At 60.7% G+C, this 25,823-nt stretch overlaps 1 protein-coding gene across 12 annotated transcripts; it reads right to left on the minus strand.

Annotated features, from left to right (window-relative positions):
* Window positions 1-2,042: 2,042 nt before the first annotated feature.
* ALS2CL (ALS2 C-terminal like) lies at window positions 2,043-25,538 on the minus strand. 12 transcript variants are annotated; one of them, XM_087430852.1, is made up of 27 exons: window positions 25,466-25,538; window positions 22,497-22,626; window positions 21,320-21,445; window positions 20,356-20,554; window positions 19,894-19,959; window positions 19,284-19,449; window positions 18,640-18,771; window positions 17,872-17,991; window positions 16,255-16,313; window positions 16,037-16,103; window positions 15,382-15,578; window positions 14,291-14,356; window positions 13,786-13,884; window positions 13,533-13,694; window positions 12,699-12,810; window positions 11,498-11,575; window positions 10,244-10,374; window positions 8,837-9,010; window positions 8,587-8,683; window positions 8,228-8,385; window positions 7,624-7,692; window positions 6,554-6,727; window positions 5,276-5,318; window positions 4,389-4,450; window positions 4,135-4,284; window positions 3,715-3,811; window positions 2,043-3,332 (listed from the first exon to the last, which is right to left on the minus strand). In XM_087430852.1, exons 3-27 carry the CDS (start codon window positions 21,420-21,422, stop codon window positions 3,252-3,254), a joined length of 2,862 nt encoding a protein of 953 aa, XP_087286978.1. In that variant the 5' UTR covers window positions 21,423-21,445; window positions 22,497-22,626; window positions 25,466-25,538; the 3' UTR covers window positions 2,043-3,251. The 12 variants fall into 12 exon arrangements, 10 of the variants coding, with proteins under 10 accessions (XP_087286978.1, XP_087286983.1, XP_087286980.1 ...); XM_087430857.1 differs by having other exon boundaries at window positions 21,320-21,463; XM_087430854.1 differs by lacking the exon at window positions 25,466-25,538 and adding an exon at window positions 25,314-25,425.
* Between the last annotated feature and the right edge of the window lie 285 nt (window positions 25,539-25,823).

Below are 25,823 nucleotides of genomic sequence, written 5' to 3' on the forward strand. Positions count from 1 at the left end.
CTTCCTGCAGTGGGAGCTCAATGCCCTGCAGCAGATTGGTGCATGGAGATGCCCTGCCGGACTTACATCATCGCTGCCAGGTGTGGACGGGGCCCCGGACCAGGAGGACCAGGCCTGAGCCCCTGGCACGCAGGCGAGGTCAACGTGAGCCCCAGAGACAGTCAGAGGGCGTCTGTCTTTTCTTCCCTTTCTCCTGAAACTTTGGCATCAACTTCCTGACCACTCCCAGCCCGTCTGGCCAGGGCTCCATTTCCATTTCCCTGTGGGTCCCTGCCCGTCCTGGTCATATCTGAGGGGCTTCTGTTTGCACACATGCTGCCCTGGCCAGTCTTGAATGCAGACTCACCCTGGAGTCCAGGGCCCTTCACAGTCTGACTTTTCCTGAGTCGACCCGGTCCCACTGCTGCCGATGCAGGCCCAGGGAGAGGCAGCAAGCAGTGTGCCTGTAGAACGGAGTGGGAGCAGGCACCCACCCATTACACACCAGTAACATGATGGGGCCAGGGAAGGGGCCCTGGAGAAGGGCTGGGGAGTGGCGAGGCTCCTTCCCTGGGACACATGGGGCTTCAGATGAGCTGGGCCTGCAAGGATGGAGCAGCCTGGGACCAGCGGGACTGGAGGAGGGCATTTCTGGGGGACAGAACAACAAGGGGCAGGAGCTGGAGAACAGGGGATGGCAGCAGATCGGTCTGACTGTGGAAAGGATGTAGTGGGCACAGGGGAAGCAGGGGTCAAGAGGCTGCGTGAGAGACTGCATGCAGGGCCAGCGCTGCAGTCGGAGGGAAGTGGCTGGCCGGGCTGTGTGACTCGGACACATCTGCTCACTCAGAGGCCATTTAATCTCTCGGGCCTCTGTCATTCTCGGCCCCAAATCCAGGCCCTCCAGGGCAGGGCCAGTGTGACCCCTCACAGCAATGTCTCCCTTGGCCTCTCTCCTCTCTGCCTAGGTGACCATGAAGTCGTGTTGCGGATCGATTATGAAGAACTTTACCACTTCCTCACCATCATTGCTGAAATCCAGAAGAGATGAGGACAGAGAGGGCCTGAGCTGGCCCCATCAGGCTGCTTGTGACGTGGGCCACATCACCGAAGTGCTGAAGCCCCTGGTCGCCAACCTGACTTCTAGAGTGGACACCACTGTGCTCTCGCTGCAGCTGAAGGGGCTTCTGCAGCAGCTGGGAGAGGTCACTGCTAGGGTTCCTGTAGGTGACCTATCTCCATCAGCCTCCCCGAGGCACCCACACAGCACGTGGTTACCTGGCTCCAGGTGTCTCTTTTATAAATGAAGCTCTGACCTCAGTCATCAGTGTCCTCACTGCCTATGGTTTTGTTCTAAGGGTCTGATACAGCCCTAGGTGCCCTTGGAATCTCCTGAGGCCCCGTCCAGAGGCTCTAGTTCAGTAGGTGTGGGCAAGGCCCAGCGAGAGGGTGGGTGGAAGGGTCCTGGTGAGTCTGAACTGTGGTGAGGGTGCACTGGGGCTGAAGGGGGCAGCAGTGGGCAGGGGCCTCTGGAGTGAGGCTGCAGCATCGCACAAACCCGGGGCTGCCCTGAGGCAAGGCTGTCCTCACTTGTCAAGGGACAAGAACCAGGTAAGAACGGTTGGAGGGCAAGTTGCCACAGTCCTAGGTAAGAGTGAACGCCACAGCATCCTGGATAGCCTCACTCTTCATCAGTTCAACCCCCTTCCAGGGACCCTCATGGGGACGCCACAGGGGTTTCTGGCAGAACAAGAGCCTAAGATCTGTCATTCAGGCTGCCACATGGAGTGGAACCAGCCAGAGAAAGCTTCACCCCTGCCCCAGTGCCCCACGTCATCTCTGAAGGTCAGTGGGTGCCCCCTAGCCACCACCCCGCCGAGGCTCCCAGTGGGCATTCAGCTCTGGGCTCAGGCGTCACTGAGCTTTCTCGGAGCCTCCCTCAGCCCTTCCCTCGCGCACTGAGGTCAGCGCTTCATTTATGGAAGGCACACCTGGAGCCAAGAACAGCCACCTGACTTGCTTACATCCAGGGCACGGAGGCAGGGTGGCTACCCCCCCCCCGCATTAATCCCCCCTCTCGCCGGGCTTCGCCCCCGAGCACTTCAGAACACAGTCCCCCTGCCTACTGTCACACATCTCCTATTAGGGCAGGGGGAGCCCCTGCAGGTCACCTGGCCCAAGCCCCTCAATGTGGGGAGGAGAAACTGAGGCCCAGCAGGGATGAAACTGCCCCAAGACCCAGCTCCTGCATCTCTTGTTCCCATGCTTGAACCACTATGTAAACCAAGTCCTCCCCTCCCAAAGGCATCTGAGCTCCCATTGCCCCCCCGCCCCCTGCAGGGTCCTGAGCCAGAGGCACTGCTGTCAGGGCACAGGCCCACCTCGTGCCCCTGCTGTCCCTCCTGTACACAGGCCACAGAAGTCACAGGTGTGTAATTCCCAGGCCACTTGGGGCCAGCTGGCAATGAGGCAAGCAAGGCATGTCCCTCCCCACCCCTTTACATCAGATACACACACTGCAGGTCCGAGACCTCCAAGCTCAGCCCCTCAACTGCATACCCAATGAGGGGAAGGGCCTCAGTCAGGGTGGAGCTTTTCCTGCCTTGCAGCCCTGAGCGGCCAGCTCACCCAGGGGCACAGTCAGGGTGGAGGCATGTCTCCAGGGCACCACTCATGGGAAAAAGGCCCGACACACAGAGTGGTCACTAGCAGCTTGGAGCCTTTTGACCAGGAGTGGAGAAACAGGGCACGAGACCAACAGTGACATGAGAATTTCAGTTACAGCCCAACACACTACAGTCAGACTTCTGGGTGGCGTCCAGAAGCCAGAAGATGGATGGAAGGTCCTTTACAGACCACCTAGTCCACCATTTTATAGATGGCAACACTGAGGCCCAGAGAGCCTCGATAACTTGGGAGCAAGGCTCTGGCAAGGAGAAGCCAGGGGCTCCTTGCCCCTAGCCAGTGAGCTGCTGCAGCTCAAGGAGCTCACTCGAGACTGGCCTAGTGGCAGAGAGAGTGGCAGGGGGAGGGGGAAGGAGAAGCCACCAGCTCTGGGGCCACACCTGTCACACCTCACCCTCGTCCCAGTCAGGGCAGCAGCAGCATTTCCCTGCGAGAAACTAATTGCCCATCTCCTCCAAGAGCTGCCTCCACGGGCCCATCCTGCCCTCCGCCCCTTGGGCCACGAGGGCCAGGCTGGGCCATGCTCGCTCCCACAAGAAGTCCACGTGGCCCCTCTCAGCTCTGCAGTTGGTCCAGGAGAGGCAGAGCTACCAGGGCGCCCTGGAGTTCCAGCGGCTGGGCAAGCGGTGCAGCCTCATGTCTTCCTTCTGGATGTGCTCGTAACAGGACTGGCGGGAGAGAGGCGAGGCTGAGGTGGGCTGGCCTGCCCGCTCCCAGCCATCTGCACAAGCTCTGGGGCCCAATATCGGGGTGCGCTCACCTTCCAGGTCTGGACCACCTCCAACTCAGCCCTCAGCCAGTCTGCAAGGAAATGGGGCCCTCCCTCTCCTACTGTGCTCAGGGATGCTGCCTGGAACCCACTCAGGGCCCCGGGGACCTGGGGGCTGGGATGCACTGTGGCCCCCCACCCCCACCTGGACCCTTTTAACAAGGGCAGGAGCAGGTGCCGTGATGACCCTGCCCCTGGAGACACACATGAGCCGTGCATTTGAGCTCATCCCCACGATGTCGTCTGGGCCGGGAAGGGGTGGCCCACTTCCTGTCCCTCACCTCCAGGGCCGTGAGCAGGAAGTCATACAGGCCTCCTGTGTGGATGGGGTCCATCAGGTCACGGATCAGGTGGATCTCGGCTCCCAGGTGCTGGATTCTGGAGGACAACCACCCCACAATGAGAGGGAGACAGGGGCTGTCAGAGTACAGATGGGGAAGCTGAGGCCCGCAGAGGGCAGGGTCCCAGGATCCGACCCAGAGTCCCACAAGTGCCAGGAACAGAGTGTGGACCACACCCCAGGTGTCCAGCCACCCAGGCCAGGGCTCCTTCCTCAGCTGCTCAGTGCCTGTCCAAGAAAAGCTGCGTCCATAAACCTCAACGTTCAAAGACTTCAGAGTGTGTCTCGGTTGGGGGTGGGGCGGGGTGGGAAGGGATCCTCCTGCAGCCCACCCCCAGCCCCAAGCCCGGCTGGGGCTCACCGGGCACGCGACACCACGTAGATGAGCAGTGGCAGCAGGTCGTCCATGGGCAGCTTGTGCTCCTGGCCCAGCACCCGTGACACGGTGGCCTCAATTTCCCCGTATGTCCTCTCCAGCACCTCCAGCTTCTCCCGGGGGTCCACCGTGGTGCTGCAGCAGGGAGCTGGCTCCAGATCAAGGCCATTGGGCCCAGTCCCAACCAGGGCCCCAACACCCCTGCCTCCACCCCCACCCTCCCGAGGGCGCGGACTCACATGATCCTCTGCAGACACTCGGTAGCTGACAGGAAGCAGTTGTCCCTGACCAGGGAGCATCTCTGCAGGGAGGGACAGCAGGCTGGATTAGGCTGCAGTCCCCCTGCGCTGTCACCTCCTCCTTCCCGGGGCCGCAGCTGGCCCTGAGCCCCTTGCCGCCTACACCTTCCCTATCGCCGGCTTCAGCACAGCCCTGCCCAAGGGTTGGGTGACCCAGGGCAAGTCACAGCTCCACTGTGAGCCTCAGTTTACTCAACTGCAAAGTGGGGTAAATGGTCTCCAGGAGGTTGGGAGGATCAAAGTGGATAAAGAAGACAATCATGACAGCCAACGGTCATGGGATGCCACCTAGTTCTGAGTGCCTCTGTCAACGGCTCTCCAACCCAAGGGCTTGTTGAAACACAGATTCTGGGCCTACTCCCTGAGTCTCTGACTCAGTAGGTCCGGGGTGGGTCCAAGAATCTGCTTTTCTAACAGGTTCCCAGATGCTGCTGGTCCAGCAGGCACACGTGGAGAACCACTGCCTCGGGTGCCCCAGCCCACTTCCCCCTCACAACGATCCCACAAGGTAGTACTAATACTGCAGCAGAGGGTACTTTCACAGATGAGGAAACTGAGGCACAGAGGCCAAGTATCTTGCCCATGGCCACACGGCCAGTAAAAGGGGTGAAGGCTGTGTTTGAGTGGCTGCCCCCCTCACCCACACGGGAGGCGGAACAACACAGGAAGCCTGGCGTCTCCTGCGTCACCCCCTCTGCCCCGCCCCGGCTCCTCTGCAGCCTCTGAGCAGCAGGAGGCAGAGGGCTGCTCGGAAGCCTGAGCGAACTCTGGGTCCCCAGCTCAGGCCTGCCTCTCCCCGGGGCCCGGTAATGGGCCCACCCTCCCACCTGATTAGTCGTCAGCTTGAGGTCCTTAAGGGGCCACAGGTGCCTGCAATTAAACAAGATGGAAGGCTTTGTTGGGAGCAGGGGGCAGGGTCTGAGGTCAGAGGGCAAATTCCCTGTGCACCTTGTCCCCCGCAAGGCTGAGCGCAGCAAGTGGGTCCACAAGGGGATCCCGGAGCGCATGTGAGGAGCCCAAGGCAAGGGGAGGCTGGGAGGGATTCCAGGAGGAGGCAGCCCTTCATCTGGTCCCAAAACACGAGCGGGACTTGGACAGGGTGAGGAGACGGAGGGGCAGTGCTGCAGGCCAAGGGCCCCTCCTGAGCAAAGTCCTGGTGGTCAGGCCAGAGTGAGGGCGGAGGAGACTGTTCCGGAAGCTTGGTGAGCCAGCGCAGGCTGGGGAGCAGGAGGGACACAGTCGCCATGCAATGCAATGCAAGGCAGGGACTTGGGGAGCCTGTGGAGCAGGGAGGCCAGCGTGGAGGAAGTGGCACAAAGGCAGCAGGAGGGGTGAGGAGGAGGGACACTTGGGAAGCTGCTGGTGACCAGGCCTCTCGGTGGTGACTGTCAGATGCAGGAAACATTCACCACAATGGAAAGGGAAACTGGGTTTGGGGGGTGGGTGGGAACCCAGAGGAGACCAGGTGTGGGAGGAAAGGGAGCGTCCATGCCCTCCATTGGGCAGGGGTCACTCGTAGTATCAGTGGACCAGAAGCGGCACTGTGGAGAAAGGGTATTTCGGTGGCCAAGGATAGAAGGGAGGCCCTGAGCTGCTTCCTTTCGCCCTTCAGGATCTCCCCTCCTCTACTCTCAGTCTAAGAGTTGGAAGCAGGAGACCTTGCCCCAGCCTCAGTGGTCAATATTGAGGCAGGCCTGGCCAATATGGAGGGACAGCATTCAGGGGCAGGCTGAAGACCCAAGCCAAGCTAGTGAGGGACTTGAGGGGCCCTGCTGGAGCTGTTGGGAAGGAGACACCAGCTCCCTCTGGGGACACGAGGGAGACTGAGCTGGGAGAATATAAACCTTGAGAGCTGGTGCCATGTTACCACAAGGGGGAGACAGAGACAGACCAACAGAGAAAGAGAGAAGTTGCTTCCCTTTGCCATGCAGTTAAGCACCTAGATTCAGTCACACCTGAATCTAGCCACATCAGCATAACCCTAGAACTTCACGGGTACATGAGCCAATTAACACCCCCCCTTTTTGCTAAAGACAATTTGAAGTGCGTTTGTAGCCTTTGCTACACAACAGTCCTGGCAAACATGGCATCAGGGGAAGGCCTACTTCTGCACGTCCAGGAACTCCAGCAGCTTGGTGTCGGGGAAGAGGCTCAGGTGGGCGATGCCCTGGCTGTAGAGACCGTCCTCTCTCTCATGAAGAAGCAGGTAGAGAGTGAAGAGCTCTGAGTAGAAGCTGGGCAGCATGAGGGGCAGCACCAATCCATGCACCTGCAGGTCCCTGAGTGACAGTGACCAGGACAGGTTGGGGTCAGCAGGGTGAGTGCCTGGGGTGGGGGTGGGGATCACTATTTGGGCTGCCCCTCAGGGCATCCATAGAGCTCCTTGTCCTGCAACAGACAGTGTCCCTGCCTCCAGCCTCCTCCACTCCCTAGAAAATCCTCCCTAAGCCTGTTCTCAGTCATTCAGTCACTCAAGTGACATCTGTGGCCACCTCATGCTCTCGTTTGCCTCTGAGAGCCAATACGGCAGGTGGGGCAGGATTTGATCCCATTTGACTGACAGCAAAACCAGGGCCCCAGATGGACAAGCCCTCAGCAGCCATTCCAGGCTAGTCCAGTCTTGCCTCCTAGTTTTCTGTGCTTCCTAGGACTCCAGAGGGAAGTTCTCCCTCATGTCTCACCCCACATCCCAGGCCTCCTGCAAAGCAGTGACAGAGAGGCCTCTCTGACCAGGGTCTCTGGGCTTGGAATCTGAGGGTGAGTTGTAAGGTTTGGTCTCGGGGGTCCGGGGGAGACAGATTTAATGACCCATGTAACTCCTGCTCTGTGCGACCTCAGGCCCAGCCCCTACTGGGCCTCAGTTTCCCTATCTGTGCGCAGGGAGAAGGAGGGTGCCTGGGGCAGCTGCTCACCCTCTGCTCACCAGAGAGATGAGGTGAAGATAACACAGGTAGAACAAAGATGCATTGTGCAGGGCCCAGCCTGGGCTGCTCAAGGAACAGAGGTCATGGGTCACTCTGACCCTCAAATCGTCAATGAATAATGCTTGGTCAATAGCCTGAACCCTCAACACTTCCCCCAAGGGAGGCCCCAGGAGCAACGGTGTGAGGCCTCCCGGGACCCGAGCGTGGCTGCACAGGGGAGAGGACCCTGCAGACCCCATGGGAGCGGTCACCTCGTCTCTGCATCTTCATCTTCCTCTGGGGCCTGGCCTTTGCGCTGTAAGGCAACCCGCAGCAGACCCCTGCAAACCAACAAGAGAGGGACGGCATGGCTGCCACCTCCCACAGCACCGGAGTCACTAAAGGCCAGGGCAGGGTGCTCCACCCCCCAGAACCACGGAGCATGAGGCCTGCAGAGCCGAGCCCCCGAAATCTCAGCAGTTAGAAGCAGTTAGGAATACAGGATGTCAGCCCAGGAGTCCTGCAACACCGCAACAGAAGGAACTGCTGTGTCTAGGGCCCCTATCTGTAACGTCTGATGGGGTCACAGCTCAGCCAGGACTGGAGATGAGGTCTGAGTCCAGGGTCAGGCTCAGCTTAGAGTTCTCCTGGGGTCATGGGTCAGCCCAGGGCCTGGGGGGCTTGGACTCTGGCTGTGGTTGGGCCCTGCCATCATCTATCTTCTAATCCCTTTGCTCGCCAGCTGCACGCTGACCACTGAGGGAGAGGCACTATTTCTGCCCAGGGTGCCGGGCACAGCTGACGCCTGGAAAGGGCAGAGCCCCATCCGCCTGGGCTCACAGGGCAGTGGTTGTCCCCAGGCGCCACCGAGCTCACCTGTAGGCGGCCCAGAGTTCCCGGGCATGCTGCTTCACCTCCTCCTGGGCCAGCCCCTGCAGGTGCTTGTTAGCCCCAACGCCTGCATACGTGGCCTGGAAGGTCAGCATCAGCGTCCGGAGCAGCTTTCCCAGGGGGTGCAGTGGATTGCTCAGAGCCTGGGCAGCCATGAAGGCAACAAAGAGACGCTCAGGGGCTGGAGCACAGCGTGCCCAGACACGACTCCCGAGACTGCTCCCACTTCAGAGACGGGAACGCTGAGGCCCTCTGAGGAGCAGGGGCCCACGGGCCCGTCGCCTCTGGTCAGCACCAGAGGCGGTGAGAAGGCCGCCTCCCGGAAGGCCCCCCAGGCCCCTCACCTTCCTGAGGCACTGCTGCAGGGCCTCGCGCTCCCGGTGCTGCAGTAGCTCCTCCAGGATGTCTTCCATTCTGCACGCACTGTCCTCGGGGTGGGTCCTGGGGCACCGCGCACAGTCTCTCACCCACACCTGGGCCCAGGCCCACTCCCTCCAGGAAGCATTCCTCCCCAGCCCACTCTGAGCACCCACCCAGCCCCAACACAGGCCCTCTGGGTGCCCCCGTGGGTGCACACGCGCGCCGCGCCCTCACCTCTCGCAGCACAGGTACTCCTGGGACTTGCGCAGTGCCCGCGAGCTCTGCACGTGGAAGCCCAACAGGGCCTCCTGCAGCTCCCCAGGGCAGCCGGCGTGCACAAAGGCCCAGAAGGGGCCGTAGATGCCCTGCCAGCGGCTCTCCACGGGGAAGACGCCCAGACCCAGCTGCCTGCAATGGAGGTGGTGGGGACGAGGGGCAGATGGAGCTGTGGTCGTCAGGACCCTGTCCAGGCCATTGGAGATGGTGGGGACATCCAGCCTGGCGCCAAGTCAGGGCTCAGAGAGGGTGGGTAGATTGGGGATTCAGAGGCGGCTGACCTCCACGGCTCCAGGAGGACAAAGCAGAGGCAGACAGAGGGACAGAGAGAATCTACTCCGTGATGGAAAAGAGAGACAGGGGCACGCAGAGCCCTGGAAAGGAGACAGAAAGATCTGGAGAGCTGGAGGACAAGTCCAGAGAGGGGGGTCTTGGCCTAAGAGGGACCAGGGCCCGAAGTCCAGGATCCCCTGCCATGAGACCTCACCCACCCTCCCTCCCACCACAACCGGTTCCTTCCTGAGTTTGATCCTGTCGTGGCCAACAGGCCCAGGGGTCTGGCTGTGTATGTGCCTAGTGGACACTGCGTAAGGGGGCACTGCCCTCCCATGTCACGCTCACAGATTTTCCTACACCTGCACCCCACTGGGCTGGGTCATGCCCTTAGGGTTTGCCATCCACGCCCAGCTCCTGCTGTGAGGGAGAAGAAGCATGCAGGGACAACAGGTCAAGTAATCACCTGTACCCCCTCCCCACATCCGAAATGCTGCCTGGAACCATTAGAACCACCGCCCACACCTCAACAGACATGGCGAGAGGCACCACTCGAACTACAGTTTTCCAAGGAAGAACTCTGTCCCCACAGCGAAGAAGCCTATCGTCTTCTCAAATACCCCATGATAGTGACAGTGAGGCCACTTAGCAAGTTTCCTTCTTTACCTTGGCTGCCAGGGAACTCAGAGCCAGGTTAATGCTCCATTATAACCACTGTAGGGCCTTATCTGTACCTCTCTTTCTTTTAAGCTCAACTCACACTTTTATTTTCTATTTTATTCTTGTTTGTTTTGTTTTATAAACTGTCTTGTACCCTTCCCAGAAAAAAGGGTCTAAGCAAAGCCTACATGTAATATTTTTCTCCTACATGTACTATTTTTGCAGCATGTGGAGTTATTGCCACAAAGCCCTTGATTCCAAGAGTCTCTGACGTGAGGGTTGTGTGACCTGGGCTCTCTGAACTCTCCAAAGAGCTAAGAGGAGGTACAGAAAGCCCCTCTGATGAGGCCTGAGTCCTTGGGATGGAAACACACACAGATACACCCCCACAGACAGGCCCAGGAATGCACAGCCAGACAGCCAGGCTCTTACCTCTTGCGGGTGCTGCTCGGGTCTGGCGGGAGGGCAGCTGTGTCCAGCACACCCTGGGTGTGCAGTCCTCCCCCTGCCCCACTGCCAAAAGAGCCCTCCAGGGTGAAGCCAATGGGGAAGGTGACCTTGCCCTGGAAGCCAGGAGAGGGAGGCAGGGATGTCTGTCCACCCCTGTCTGCCCAGCTGCCCTCCCACCCAATCACGACAGGCCTCATGCTGGCCTTTCTGGGTCAGAGGCTAGGGACTGCTGGGTGCCTTCCCATCATCACTCAACCTGCCCCATCTCAAGCGGCTCATAGTCCTCCACCCCTGCAGGAGCCCCCGACCAAGAACTGTGCCCGCTGCCCAGGGGCTCATCTCTGACGGAGGAGACAGGGAGCGAGAGAAGAGACTCACAGATCAGAATGGGGGAACCACTGCTGTGGGGCAGGGGGAAATAAGTCCAGAAGTAGGCAAAGGCCTGGGCAAGGCATGGGGTGGTACCAGCCCTGGGTGGGGGGAAGCCACGGGGTGCTACCGGCCCTGGTGGAGGGAAGGCACTGAGTGCTACCGGCCCTGGCAGGGGGAAGGCATGGCGTGCTACTAGCCCTAGGGGGAGGGGAAGGGAAGGCACAGGGTGCTACCGGCCCTGGTGGGGGGAAGGCATGGGGTGCTACCGACCCTAGGGGGAGGCATGGGGTGCTACCAGCCCTAGGGGGAGGGAAAGGGAAGGCACGGGGTGCTACCGGCCCTGAGGGGGACAATTATTCACTGCATGGGGCCGTCCCATTCACAGCACTCCCGGTCTCCACTCATTAGACGCCACAGTGTCCTGCAGTCCTTACGAAACCCAAACAACCCCCACATTTCCAAAAGCCTCAGCAGAGACACACCTGCCTTCTGCTGGGTCAGCTCAGGCAGGAACATACTGCAGGACAGTGACTCCAGGGCTACCTGCCCAAGGCACAGATGCTGGTGGTGGAGGGAGGGATTCCCAACTAGGGGCCAGGAGGGGGACAGAGCCAGGAGACCACCAGCACCTTCTGCACCCAAGGCAAGCCCGCCTGTTCCCTGCTGACTCCTGCCAGGATCCAATCACAGCTCCGCAGCAGGGAGGGTGGCTGCCCCCGCCCCTGGATGTAGTGGAGATGCAAGGTGCCCTCCACTACCTTCTCCACTCATGCCCGCACCCTCAGCCCTGGGTCCAAGCAGGGAGATGACAGACTCCCGCCAAGGCCTTGGCAGGGAGTACAGCGGGGTCTCAGGGGCCCTCACCTTCCCCACAAGGGTCAGGTCCCTGGTGAAGGTGCCCTCGTACAAGGAGTCATCTTCAGAGAGGAGGATCCCTGGGCCCTAGGGAAGGAAGACAGTAGGAGAGTAGGAGCAGTGGGTTAGGAAGGGCCAGGAGACTGAGGGTGGGGAGGGGACAGTAGGAAAAGGGGAGGCGGGCACTGACCCACAGGCAAGAGTCCTGAGCCCTGTCACACCTCCCAGGACTGTGCCCAGGTGGGATGCCAGCCCTTGGCCCGCTGCGCGCTGAGCACCAGCCCCATGAACCTCATCCCTGGGTTACCCTGAACACCACCCTGGGACCTTGGCTCCTCCTCTCCAACAGCCTCTCTCAGGAAGCCCCCTGGGGGTCCCTGCCTTCTCTCTTATGGCTCAGGAAATGCTGGGCTTCTCCTGAACCATCCCCACTGCCCTGTCACTGACCCCGGGGATAGTGGAGCTGATCAGGCTCCCTTGCTGCACTGGCTGCCAGGCAGCTCAGACCCAAACGAGATACAGTTTGTGTTCTACTTATTTCTGAATCTATTTTATGTGCCTATTCCTGCCTTCTCTTTCTCCTTCAATCCTTTCCAGAACAAAGTGGAGCATAAACAAACAAACAAGCCATAATAACAGTAATAGCCATCAGGCCAGAGCCCTACTCTGTGCCAAGCACCTGGCAGGGCGGGGGTGAGGCAGAAGGCAAGTGATGGTGCGCCTGGGCTCAGGAGCAGGTTCTCTGACCTCTTGGAGCCTCACATTTGTCATTCATACACCAGGGACCATGACATGACCTGCAGGCCTGGGAGGATCCCACGAGATCATGCTGGGAGGCTCAGTCCAGAGCCAGGCATCCAGTTAGGGGTCTATAAATGCCGGCTGCAGAGGCTGCTGGCATCGTCACTACCATGTAGTCCATTCTTCCATTTCACTGAGTCTTTACAATAAGTAGTTAACCTGAATTGATGATGGGGAAATTGAGGCTAGGAGGGGCAGGGACTTGGCCAAGGCCAGGGTAGGTGGGTGCAGAACTGGATGCCAGCCCAGGTTCTGGCTCTCTCCAGCACCTAGGAACCGAGCTTCCTGCCCCACCCACCCATGACCGGCCTCAGCTCAGCTTCGGGGACCCCAGAGCAGGGAGGCTCCAGAATTCAGCCCCAGAGCAGGGAAAGGGTAGCTCAGGACACACGCAGGTCACCCCACTCACCACCATCTTGTCTGCCTGGAAGGTCCCCTGGTAGCAGACGCCTGCCTGGGTGACCATGACCCCTGGGCCATGGCGCTGGTCAGCCTGCCACATGCCAATATAGCGCTCACCCCTGAGGGAGAAGGGGGCGTGGCGAGAGTCAGATCAGAATCCTTCCCATACACCTTCTGTGTGCTCTGCTGGCACGGGGGGGTAGGCAGACAAGGAGCAATGACATTGCCTGAATCCACTCAACTCAGGCATGAGGCAGGTGAGATCAGGACCCCCCCTAAGAGGAACAGCGGATGGAGGGGGAAGGGAGCCTGTCTGGGGGAGGGCACCCTGGCAGCCTTCCTGGAGGAGGTGGTAGGAAGGACAGATGGAGTAGGGGGTACCATTCAGGCACATACAAAGCCATGGAGGCAGGAATGTATGACACATGTGGGGACGTTCAGCAGTCTAGAAGGCCAGAGGGGTGCACGGGCGGCACAGCTGGGTGAGGTCAGAGGACGAGGCAAGGCCTCGAATGCCAGGCCAAGGACCCTGGGCTTTGTCTTGCAGCCCAGAGAGCCTGGAGGGGCTGTGATCCTTGGATGGGGCAGATCAGGGGTCAGAAACTCCTCCCCAACAGAGCAAGGAGGCCAGAGTAGGGGGCTCCTGCCGTCAAAGAGGTCAGGGCTCCTGCACCCTGAGCCTCAGCAACAACCACGGGAGCGCAGAGGGAGTGAGGGACTTCACAACATGCTCGGGGGACAAACAACCCACGGACTACAGGGAGCCCGCGCCCTGAGGCAACTTGGTCCGTGAGAGTCCTCTCTGCCCCCCAATCCTGGGGGGTGGCTGCAGAGCGCTCACCTGTCGCTGTCCTCCTCAATGCCGTAGCCACTCCTCTGGCCCCTCTCCCAGTGGCCCGTGTACTTGCAGGGCTGAGGGGCCTGTGGGGTGCTCTCTAGGACCCCAAATCCATGCCGCAGGCCCGCCTGGAAGTAGCCCTTGTATACCTCATCAGTGCCATTCCTGGAGAGGGTCACCAACAGCTGGCCCTGTCAGCCCAGAGGACACGCCCATCCCTCGAGCCCACCCAGCCATCAGGCCAAGGGTCACTTACTCACAGATGCCATAGCCGCTCATGCTGCCTTCCCACCAGTGGCACTTGTAACAGTCAAACTTGTCCTCAGAGGCCCGGGGCACCAGGCGGATGCCAAAGCTGTCAGTGTGGGTGGAAAGGGACAGAAGTCAGCACGAGGGCCACTGTCTGGCCCGAGACACCCCGTCACACCCCCTCCATGCCACCCAGGAGTGTTCCTGCCTCCAAGGGCCTTCTCAGATCTCACAGGTGCTCAGCTCCCTCTCTTCTTCCCAAGGGCACACCCCCCTCCATCCTGAACCCACGCACCCTGGGCGTGCCTTCCGGTCCTAGAACGCTCCCTCTCAGACCTGCCCCCTCCTCAGGGCCTCAGTTCCCCTTTTATACAGTGAAGGGAGCTGGACCAGATGGCCTCTAAGCTCCTACTTGAGGTTTGGGAGTTTAGGATGGAGCCAGGCTGGTGACGGAGGCGGGATGAAAACCTTTGCCCAGCTCACATGACCCCCTGCATCAGCCCCAGCCTCACCCATGCTCCAGGCCCTGGCAGAAGTTCCCCACATGATTCCGCCCGTCTGGCCACTTCAGGGCTCCCCTGGAACACAGTCGAAGTCCACCAGCATCAGGCCCACCAGACCCACCCTTTAACACACCCAGGACCCCCAGCCAGCCTCTGCTACAGACTGTCTCAGAGGCCTCGATTCCCCTTGGATGGGACTCTCTGCCCCCACTCAGCCCTCTTCTCTGAGCTCTATGACCCCACAGGGGCTCTTAGCCCTTCTCTACTCCCGGCACACACACCATACCCCGCAGAGAGAGCTCTGGAAACATCCACGTTCCCTTTTTCCCCTGACTAACAGGAAGCTCAGAGCTAAACTTCAAGCTCAAGCCAAACGCTAGTCCGTGGGGCTTCTACCATCCTCCTCCCCTCCTCTGACACGGCATTGTTTTTTCTGTCTTTTTGTTCATAAGCTTCCTCAAGCCCTTTCTGGAAGTAGACAGGGTATCAGAAACTAATGGACATGCTTGCAAGCATAACCTTGACAAATCCCTTCTGCTTTCCGGGTCTTGGTTTTCCCAACTGCAGCACAGGGTGAGGCCATATGTTCTCCAAAAGCCTACCTGCCTGTGGGGTCGTGCAGACCGGCGACTGAGGCCAGGTTCACCCTATAACCTGCCCCGAGGCCTTGGGCAAGTCCTGCACCTATAAAATGGGTGATGACACTCCCCCAGAGCATTCTTGTAAGAACTGATGAAGATAAGATGTCTGCAAACCATTTCCACCCCCAACAGACAGCGCTATGTAGATATGAGAATGACGCTTCCACCCTCCGGAGAACAGGGCAACGGCAGGCCCACAGGCCAGCCAGCTGACGTCTGCCCCTGCTCTCCAGCGTCACCATCAGCAAGACTTTACTTGGCACAGACCCACTACAGGCCAGGCGCTGTCCAAGAGGACTTAAGAGAGACTCTGGGGAACAAACAGAACTGACCAACTGGCCACAGCAAGTAACAGCTTTCGGCTCCTGCCCCAAGGCAATTAGTTCATGCGGGTCCTGGCTGCCCCTCAGACCTCCAGGGGGAGCCCTGCCTGCTCGGCCCAGAGCCCCGGTCACTCACTTGCCATGGGGCCTGCCCCGGCACCACTGGCCCTCGTAGGTGGCCTGGCAGAGCCGGCCCTCAGCGCGGAAGGTGTATGCTGCGCAGCGGCAGGTTGGGGTTTCAGAGGGCTCCAGGCCTGCCCCCAGCACCGGGAAGTCCTTCTTCCCACGCAGGACCTGGCACACAGCCTCGGTAACCTTCCTCTGCCAGACCACCTGGTGGGGACAGGGGAAACACAGGACAGGTCACTGATGCTGGAGGCAGCCCCTCTAGGAAGCCTTCTGGGGCAGCTCCAGGTACCACCCCCTCCACTCCCCACCTCCCACCCCGCTCTGTCACTTGGGGAACCTCCACTTACTCCACGCTGCTCCTTAAGGCCCTGCATCCAGACCTAAGATCCTGTCTGCAGTTTCAGGGGCCCAGAGGGGCCAGACACAAGCACCAGGCAGGGATCAATACAGGCTCCAATCCCGGCTTCACAGAGAAACATACCCTGTTCTCTGGCACTCTGATGCCTGACCTCAGACTGACCCCTGACACTCTGACCATGACTCCAGAGGCCTGACACTCCCACGGAGCCTCCAGGGTTGTATACTTGTGCCCTCCCCACATCTGTCGCCCTCCCTAACTTCCCTGACCCCACTCCCTGAATTCATAGTTCACCCCCCCTCACCTTGCCCTGAGGGTCCTTGGAGCAAAAGGAGAACTCTTCCTCGGGCGTGAGGAGGTGAAACGTGCACCTAGACAGATGGAGGCGATGAGTAGGCCCCAGCTCTGTCCAGGAGGGTGTTGGAGGAGGGCCCAAGTTAGAGCCCCAGGGTGCGGGCAGTGGAGGGGTGGAAGGGGTGGAGGGAAGGAAGGTATGAGGTGTCACTGGAGGGGGTTGCTCACCCGTCCTGCCTAGGATCCACCCACACCAGCTTCAGATCAAAGGTGTGGACATTGTGGCCCTGGAAAAAGACGGGGCACAGATGTCTTCCAGAACCCAGACCAGACACTCACCTACTCCTCCGACCCGGCCTTGCCCCCAAGCACCAGCCCACTGGCACACTCCACAGTGTCTCCAGGCTGCCTGATCCAGCATGCCCAGCCGGGCGTCCCTCACCACCCCTGCCTGCTCTCCACCTCCAGGGAGCTCCTCCATCTCCCTTCCCACTCAAGGGCCTGGCCAGGAAGCCGGGGTCAGCCTCTTCCACCCCCCAAGGCCTGCTCCATCATGGCCACCAGAATGCTCTTCTGGAAATGCAGCTCAGACCCCACTGGCCCCTGCTGGGAACCTCTCTAGGGCTCCTACTTCCTGGGGGACGGAGACCTCACTGTGAGCCTAATGCCTGAGACCACACAGACCACTCCCAGCTCCCGTGCCCCATCCTCGCCCTCCCTACACCACACATCACAGCCACTCCACATTCGCACCTTCTCGAGCTTGCCCCAAACTCTCCTCCACTGGAACCTCTGCTCATGCTGCTCCTCCTACCTGGATGCCCTCCCTGCTCTGAAAGCCAGACCGAGCACCCCTGCCTCTGTGAGATTTTGTGTAGCGGCCTCCTGTCCAGCCCAGGCAGGCCGGTCACTGTCCCACTGCCTCAGGAGGAGGCACAGGCCCAAGGCTGAAGGGGAGGAGTGTGCCAGACTCAGGCCAAGGACAAGAGTGGATCCGGCAGAGACAACAGGACGTGCAAAGGTCCAGAGGTGGGAAAGGGCTTAGTGCTTTTAAGTGACAGTATCTTGTCAGCGTACGTGGAGCAGAGTGTGAAGTGGGGAGTGGAGGGGAACTCAAACTGAATCAGAACAAACCCCAAAACCAGGCTTCAGGAGACACGGGTTTGGGCAGGACAAGTAGCTTCCCTCCCGGGCCTCAGCCTCCCTGTGTGCAGGGGAGTTCCCGACTGACACTGGAAGGGGACAGAGGAGACAGTGCCGTGGCCATCACAAGTACAGGATGAGCTCAGAGGCACTCAGCACAGTCAAGTTTGCTGGCCACGTGACAATCCCAAACCCAGGCCTGGCTCCCTCCTGACTTCTGTAATGCTGAGGGCCCAGGCACAGCTTCCGTGGATTCTCTTCTCCAGAAGCCTTGCATGTGCCCTGAGTGGTTCATCCAGCCCTCCTCAGCCACCAAGGGCCACCCTTGACCTCCCATTTGGGGCTCGTCTCCTACTTGAGGAAGAGAACTAAGAGTTGTCTGGTATCTGCTGAAGGACAAACTCACTCACAATTACCCCATTTTCCAGATGAGGAAACCAAGGTGAAGACATTTAGCAGAGAGCCAGCTGGGAAGCGCTGAGGCTGGGATGCACCTCGAGTGGCCCTTCCCCACAGCCCACACTCCTTCAGGGACAGCTCCCACCTGCTGCCCCCACCCCAGCACTCTGTCTTTCTGCCCCCGTCACCTCCCCATGAGCCCAAGTTCTCACTCCCAGCTGCCTTTCTCCTTCCCACTCCTTTTCCAAACAGACCCCAGACCCCCACTGTGTCCCCAAGACCTCTGGTCAGCCCCTCCCCAACCTGCAGCAAGACGAGGGCATCATCAAAGAGCAGCACACGCTCTGCCCGCAGCGGGGTGACTGTCACAGGTACGTCCTGGCTGTCTTGCAAGAGTCGGCGAGCAGGGATGCAGAGCACATCCTGGTGGGGGGAGGCGCAAGGCTCAGGCACCACTGTCCTGGCCACTGCTGGCTGCGTCTCCTGGAGGTACCCAGGTCAGTGATAGACACTGGGGCTTCGAAGCCTGCAGCGTCATCCCAGCCACTCCCAGCAGGGCAGCACAACTTCTCCCGAAGTTTCACTTTGTCCTGCCCGGCCCCATCTCGAGCAGTAGCCCCAGCTAAACCCCCATCAAACCACATCTCACCCGGGGTTCTGCAATCCTGGCCTCTCTTTGGCAATTCTTGTCCCCTTTACCTGCTCTCCTAATTCTCTGGGCCCCAAGCCTGTCACACCCTCAGGGCACAGAGGACTTTCCCCCTGCAAAGGCAGTACATGCCACAGTGGGCAGTGACATGGGGATCCAATCATTTGACATTCCAGGAGAGAGGGTCAGTTCTGCTGACCACACTTTCCCAGAGCCAGCTCACAGCCTGGCCCAGGAGGTGCTCAGCAAATGGGTGAGGATGCTAGACAGAGGGACCTCACAGCCACCTGGTTCAGCCACCACCCCCACTTCCATACAGGGGAGCTGGGGCACAGAGAGTACAGCAAGCAGCTCGAGCCACCCAGCAGGTCCCTAGCTGACAGGAACCCCTTCCCTGACCGCCCCTCAGGCCTTAAACTCACCCTCGGCCGGCTGCTCAGGGTGTGCCAGAGGGCCTGCGTGGCCACAGCCTGGTCCAGCGCCTGCCTCATGAAGGACTGCAGGTCCCCAAAGAGGGTGGTTGTGTGCACCACCAGCTCCCGGGTGGGGTGATGCTGTGGGGGACAGAGCGGCCAGGGCAGGGGGCTTAGCAGAACCTCCCTCCACCCTGTGATGGCTGCCCCAGCCCTGGCCTGGCCCCAGCTGGTCAGCAGGCCTGGGTCTAAGCCAAAGTTTTCCCTTTTCTCTCTGCCAGCTCCTCCTCCAGGGAGAGGCCAACATGAAGGAGCTTCCAGGGGAGTCAGGACCATTCGATGACTCCCCTAGCTGGGCCTGGGCCCTGTGCCCTCACCCCCAGTACCTGATTCTACATCTGCTCTCTGGGTCTCCACTGGCTCCACCAGGGCAGAGCCATGTACCTCAGATACCCCAGGGCAAGGACATGTCCCTTCAAACCCTCCAGAACAGGGTCATGTCCCCAAGGCATGGCCGGGTCATTCTCAAACCAGGGTTCCTGAGAAAGGCGGGTCCCCTAAGCCAGGGCCCCATTTCTCCCCTCTCTCAGCTTCCTCACAGGCGACAGGCCCAGTGAGCAGCACCTGGACACCCTGCCACTCCTGCTACCTACCTCCCCGATGGTGTCGCTGAGGCTCAGCAGGAGGAACACATACTGCTGCACGTGATAGGTGAGCGGCTGGCAGAGGACCTCGACCAGTGCTGTGCCCACCGAGCCCTCGGAGCTCATGCCCCACAGGAGCTGCCGTAGTACCTTCCGCTGGACCCGCCAGTACCCGCTGAGTGGAGGGAGGGCCACACACCACCTTCACTCTCCCCTCCTCCACTCCCGCACCCACCACCATCGCCTCCCTGCCCTGGCTAAGCCCCTCAGACCCCATAACCACTCTCAGACTCCCAACCTCTCTCCTATCAGATCAACAGAGTGCCTGACACACCGTACTGGAGAGTTAGTAGCAATACCTCCGGGTTAGAACGGATCACTGATTACAACCATCCACCCCGAGGAGGAGTGCCCCTCCTTCCCCGCCCAGGGTCAATCCTGCCTAGTGGCCTCACCAGGCTTCCCTCCCTCTCTTCGGATGTGGATCAGCGTGCAACTGTGAGGGCTCAGGATGTGTCACGGGCTGTGACACTCACTGCTCTGGGGACCGGGCTTCCCCAACCCTTCCCGCCCAGACACCCCCACCCACTCAGAGGCCCATGAGGCACCCCACACTCACCTCCTCCTCTTTGCTGCCTTCTGGAAGGCCTGCACCACCATGCAGCTCGTGTAGGACTCGATGTACCTGCAGGCAGCACAGGGGACATTCTGCAGGCCCAGCGCCCAGCTCCAGACCCAAGCCCCTACTCTTTTGGGGCCCCCAGATCCCACTCGCTGAGTGACTGCAGCCCTGAGGGCCCAGACAGTGGCCTGGCTCTGGGCACTGGTGACCTCCAGTCCAGACTGACCCAACTAGACAATTCTAACTCACAAAGTCTTTCTTCCCTCGAGGCCCCAAGGCTCAGGTCTAGGATGTCTGAGCCTGCTCCAGGCTAATGCTCAAGCCCACTGAGGCCGACCCCAGCTGAGCCCTGCCCCAGGCTGAACCCAAACCTTTGCCTAAGCCCTGACCCACGTGAGCCCTAGTGCCAGGTGGTGCCCTGACGCCCAGGCCGAGCCCCAGTCCCCCTCGGCATCTTACTCCATGTAAACCTGCAGGACACGGTCAGCACCACGCAGCAGCAGCAGGGACTCCAGCCTGACGGAGTCCGGGTGGCACAGCCTCTCCTGCAGTGAGTGCAGGCTTTCCTCCGTCACCTCCCAGAGCTGCTGGGAGCTCCAGTGCAGCTGCTGCAAGAGCCGCAGGCACTCTCTGCCCTGGGGGTCCGAGGGCTCTGCAGCTGGGTTGGGAGCACAACCACACTGTGAGGGGGACGGGGACCGCTCCACCTTCCATGGAGCACACAGAGGCCCCGGGTGGTCAGCCAAGGGCCAGCAGTACCCCCCCAGCCCTGGAGCTGCAGCCAGGGTCCTGCATCCCTGGGGTCCCTGGGACAGGACTGGAAGCCCACATGCCCCCTTAAGCTCAGCAGGGAACGAGCAGGCTGGAGGGGTCAGAGTAAACAGGGGCATGTCCTTCACTAGACAGGAACAGCACTGATGACCTAGGGGCACCAAGTACACTAATTCCCCCGAGTCTGTGGGCTTCCTCAGATCCAGAATGTGGAGTGTGTAGGGTCCTGTAATCTCTGCCACTCACAGAGGACAGAGCCTCTGAGAGGAAGGCACCTGCCCAAGATCACTTCACAAGTGAGACCCATGCTGGAAGTAACACCTAGGCACCCAGCCTTCCAGGCGTGCACCGGGTGAGAGCAAGATCAGAATCCAGGCCCGTGCGCTGGGAGAGCTGGAATTTTGTCTACACACAGCCGGGTCTGGGCTAGAACAGGGTTCATGGCCTGGCCTCTCTGGGTACCTTTGAGAAAGGAGCAGTCAGCACCTAGGGGCCAGGATCCCAGGCTCATCAGAAGATGCCAACACCAAGTGTCACCACTCCCATTTGAGGATGAGAAAGCTGCAGTTCAGAGGGTCCAACAAGGTAGGACTCCTGTCCCTGGGAGGGTTCCTGTGTCCCCCACCCTCCCCACTGGAGAGCCGAGACTCACCGGTCATGAGCAGGGGCTGGAGGACAAGGCTGTTGGTGCGGGCCAGGGTGGCCGAGAAGACCTCCTCCAGCCGCAGCAGGGCCGCCTCCTCAGGGCTGCACATGGTCAGGGTGCTGGACTCAGGACCTGTGAACAGGTCACAGACTAGAGCGAGATAGCACCAGGACAGCAGGGTCAGTGCCCGTACTCTCAGGCCATGTGCCCAGAGCAAGGCCCATGACCACCCCACATCAGAATTGAGAAGTGAGCCCAAGTCTCCTCAAAGGGGTGACTGGCCACTGACCCCTGCCCCGCTCTCCACCTGGGCCCAGCTGAGGAGAGCCTGAAGAAGTGGGAGAGAGGGCTCAGACTGCCAAGGGAAGCATCCCTTCTTATCCAAAAAGGCAGATGCTCCTCAAGTCCAGTTCTGGCCTCCTCATTCCCCTGAGCAAATATCCACCATGGCTCCCAAGGGCTCAGAGTAATATCTCGTGGTGCTCTGACCTAGCCCCCTCTCCACTGAGCCTCTGCAAACAAGGATATACTGTCAGAGGAGCCCAGCCTTTTACTCAAGGCCATGGCTCAGGACTCCCTGTCACCCAATAGGGCTGTGTAAGAACGGAGGGTCTGTGGGAATGAGGAGGGGTTTCCTGCTGGAGCCATGAAGGGTGGGCAAGAAATAAAGAGGTAGAGAGGAAGACAAGGCACACAGGTGGGGGAACCATGAGAGCAATGGCTCGTGGGCATGAGGGCCCAGGCTCTGTGGGTGGCCCACCAAGAGCACCCAAGTGGCCGATGGAGGAGCCATAGAGGACCTCAGAGCAAAGGAGTGGAGGGAACCAAAGTCAGACTTAGGAGATGGACTTGGTGACAGCTGCAGAGGAGATGGTGCTGGGCAGTGAGAGGATGAGGTCAGCATGGGCGGGAGCCAGACCCTCCATGTCTCCCAACATGGCTGATGCTGCTGGATGGGTCCTTGTCAAGATGTGGGGTCCATGGGAGTGGGGAGATGGGCTTGAACCTTTGGGCTTACTGCCCTGGAGTGAGGGACCCTCCAACCAGGAAGGGATCACCTGGGAATGCATCCTCCTGACCGCAGGAAGGGGCAGCAAGGAGTCTGGGCTCACACCTACCAGGAGGCCGGGCTGCAGCCTCCAATCAGACACAGCCCTCTCCCACCAGACCTTGGTGCCCTCACCTGGCAAAGGAAGTCATCTGCCCAGATGACCTGACCAGACGTCTCCAGGTTGAGAGTTAGAGAGTCTTTTAGCCCAAGATGCTCAGACTTTGTCTTCCATGGCTTTGATGCTCTGAGGCTCTGGAGTTAGCTGACCCGGGTGGGGCGAGAGACATAAATTGAGGCAGCCGATGATGGGCAGGTGACACAGGCAGACCCAAAAGGGCAAACGAGAAGGGGTCTCAGCCCTCCCCACCCAGCCCCTAGGACACCAAACAGTATCCCAGGCCCCTGGCAAAGCCTACGACTCCCAGAGAACTGCCTCTGGGCCAGAGTGGGGCAAGTGCCTCAGATCTCTGGCCCAGGGCCCAGGCCCAGGCATTCCTGCCCCACCTTTCCTGCTGCTGCTGCTTCAGGAGGGCGAGGCCTTGGGAGGGAGAAGCAGGAAGGGGAAGCAGCCTGACGCCCAGCTACAGCCTGCAGCCTTCTTTCTCTGCCGCCCCCTGCAGCAGCCCCAGCCACACGGGGGCGGGGGGGGGGGGGGGGGGGGGGACGGGACGGCTTCAGGTCAGCTCAAGCAGACCAGGAGAGCCCAGCCAAGGGGTCAGGGTTGCAGCAAGTGTGGTCTGGACCCACCTGACCTTCCCCCATATCTCCAGAAACTGAAGGAATGGAAAGGCCCTTTGGGGGATGACCTTTGACCTTTCTACCTCAGCTGGCAGTCAGGCAGGGTCTGAGCTGAGATGTGAGGACACAGGCTAAAGGCGGAGCGGGGAGGGTGCGGCCAGGATGGGAGGTGCAGACTGGGAACCAGATCAGGGTGAGCCAGTACCTGTAGCAAATAATTCGCTGCTGGGAGGCCCTGAGCACCAGCAGCCCCTACACTCAGCTGGGGACCAGGCAGCCCCACCCCAACCAATGCCACACCCAGGACAGGGAGCTCTGGGCCCCTCTCCACCTCAGGCTTCCTCCCCCTCCCCACCATGGGGCTGGCAGCTGCTCCCCTCCCCTGGACCCATGGCCCACACCCCAGCTGCTCCCACAGGACCCCCCTCTGACCCCTACCCAGCTGTTCAGCCCTGGCCATGCCCCAGCTTCTCCAGAGCCCTGCTCCTCTCTGGGCCTCAGTCACCTCCTCCATGAAATAGGGGTCCAACTAGATCAGAGCTTTTCAAACTATTTTAGTCCTCCCTAAAAAGGATAAACTGAAGGAGGGGAGCTGCTCTGGGTTTGGGGACCTGGTCCTCAGCCTCCCGTACCTCTCAACGCAGCCTGGGGCCCCTTGGGATGAGTCTTAGAGACCCCCAGTTACCCCAGTTTGCAGACACTACTCTGGAGCCCTTCCAGGTGTGCGGTCCCAAAGGGATCTCTGACTCTAGGAAATCAAGTCCCGCTGCCAGAAGGAAAGGCCAGAAGTTAAGCATGGCTGATGAGGTGGTGCGGGGGCAGGGGAGGCTGCAGTTGAGGCTGTGGGTCTGGTCTGGCGCCCGAGGGGCCCTGCTCCCAGGCTAGGGAGTTTAGGGCTTCACCCTGGAGGCGATGAGGAGAGTGTGAGGGCAGGGATGAGGCCAGGGCATGAGTGTGCATGAGTGTGTGTGTTTGCAGGGGAGGAGGAGGAGGAGGAGGTGTGGAACCTTAAATGAGCAAGACCCAGCAGGAGTACTTCCCTCTCAAACCCCAGTCCCACCCCCAACCCACCCCTCTCTGACCAAGGCCATGGCCTCCTTAGTCTCTCCTCCCATCCAGTTCTAAGGTTCCATGTGTACATATGAGGAAACTGAGGCCCAGGAAGGAACAGGAGGTCCCAGAGACAGTATCTGCAGAGTATGTACAGGACTCAGACCCAAGTCTCTGGCTCCCAGTTCCACCAGGCTCACAGGAGCTAGGTAGTTCAGAAAGGCTGGGCAACTCACCTGGGGTCATGCAGCAAGTTCCGGGCAGGGCCCAGCCTCCTACCTCCCCAGGCCGCCTAGATGCTCACCATGGGGCAGGCTGAGGACAGAACTGGCTAGTCTTGGCGTGCCCAGGTGAGTCAGCTGCCTGTCCCTGGGGTGATCTAACCAGCAGCCAGACCTGCTCTCTCCCCTGCATTCCTGGCCTCTGTTCATGCTGGGTCCCTCTTGGGCAGGGTCACTGAGGCCTCCCCTGCCCTCCCCAAGGCCTGGTCCCTCAGGCCCCTCAGCCACACCCTGTTATGGCACCCACTCTGGTATTTCCTGGTCTGGACAGGCAAGGAAGTTCTGCTTGCTGTGGAGGCTTTTTCCTGGGCTGACCGGGAGCCCCCTGGATCAACCAGCAATCCCAGCGGTAAATAGAGGAGAGAGGGGCTGCCCAGGGGAAGAGGCGCTGGACTGTCACAGCTGACCTCTCAGAGTCTGCACCTTGGCCTCTCCCCAACACCCTCCTCTGCCCCTCTGTGACTCCAACGTTCTTGTCCTAGATGCCCTCACTCCCAGTCTCTCTCTGGTCACATATTCCACAGCCTCTCTTCCTGTCCCTGCCCAAGCACACGAAGTCACTTTGGGAAACTGGAGTTTCCCAAACACGGGATCCTGTCCCAGCCACCAGGCATTTGCTCATGCCCTTCTCACTCCAGACAACACCAGCTGGCGTCACCTCCTCCTGGTAGTCTCAGACTGGATGAGTTCCCCGGGCCCTCCAACCTCTTGCCCAGCTAAGCCCCTGGGCACTGCGCTCGGGCGGTGCACGGCCCCGGGCAGGGGATGTCCCTGCGCTGCCCCTAAACCCGAGCCGGGTGACCACGGGGCAGGGAGGACGAAGCCGAACCCCTCTAGGACGGAAGGGGCCTTGGGAGAAACTCGGACGGCCACCACTCACCAGAGGTGAGTGCTACCGGGGACCGAGGAGTCGTGGAGCGACGGCGACGCGGCGGCCCGCAGGGGCGCGGAGGCGAAAGTCCCACCTGAAGCCAGGAGAGTGTGGAGCAGAGGAGCGCGCCCACAGACGCGCGACCTCCACCCCGTCCTTACCTGTGCGGTGCGGCCGCCGCACCCTTCCTGCCGCCCGCACGCCACCCCGCCGGTCTCGGGGTGCGCCCTCTCGCCCCGCCACTCCGCGCTCTGCCCGGGCCCCGCCCCGTCCTCTCCTCCTGCCCGCTCCGCCCCCCCAACCTCTCCGCGCTCCACCCCGCCCCCCTTGCCTCCCCTCCGTCCCCCGCCGCGCCAGTCTCGGGGCCCGCCCCGCCCCGCTGCGCTCCGCCCTTCCGATCCGCCCCCGCCCCGCCCCGCTGCGCTCCGCCCTTCCGATCCGCCCCTCCCGGCCGTGTTGCCGGGGGCTGGTGGGGCTAGGGGCCCGCCTGGGAAGAGGCTGGACGCGGCGTCCGTCTGC

Source organism: Ceratotherium simum, chromosome 5 (assembly GCF_057802395.1).
Source record: "Ceratotherium simum simum isolate JZ-2026a chromosome 5, ASM5780239v1, whole genome shotgun sequence".
NCBI classification, from domain to species: Eukaryota; Metazoa; Chordata; class Mammalia; order Perissodactyla; family Rhinocerotidae; genus Ceratotherium; species Ceratotherium simum.

Coding starts and splice junctions, on each gene's coding strand:
- ALS2CL (XM_087430852.1), bottom strand. CDS start 21,422: ATGTGCAGCCCTGAGGAGGCGGCCCTGCTGCGGCTGGAGGAGGTCTTC. Junction 7,693..8,227: donor GAACTCTGGGCCGCCTACAG/GTGAGCTCGGTG, acceptor GTTGGTTTGCAG/GGGTCTGCTGCGGGTTGCCT. Junction 6,728..7,623: donor GATGAAGATGCAGAGACGAG/GTGACCGCTCCC, acceptor ACTGTCACTCAG/GGACCTGCAGGTGCATGGAT.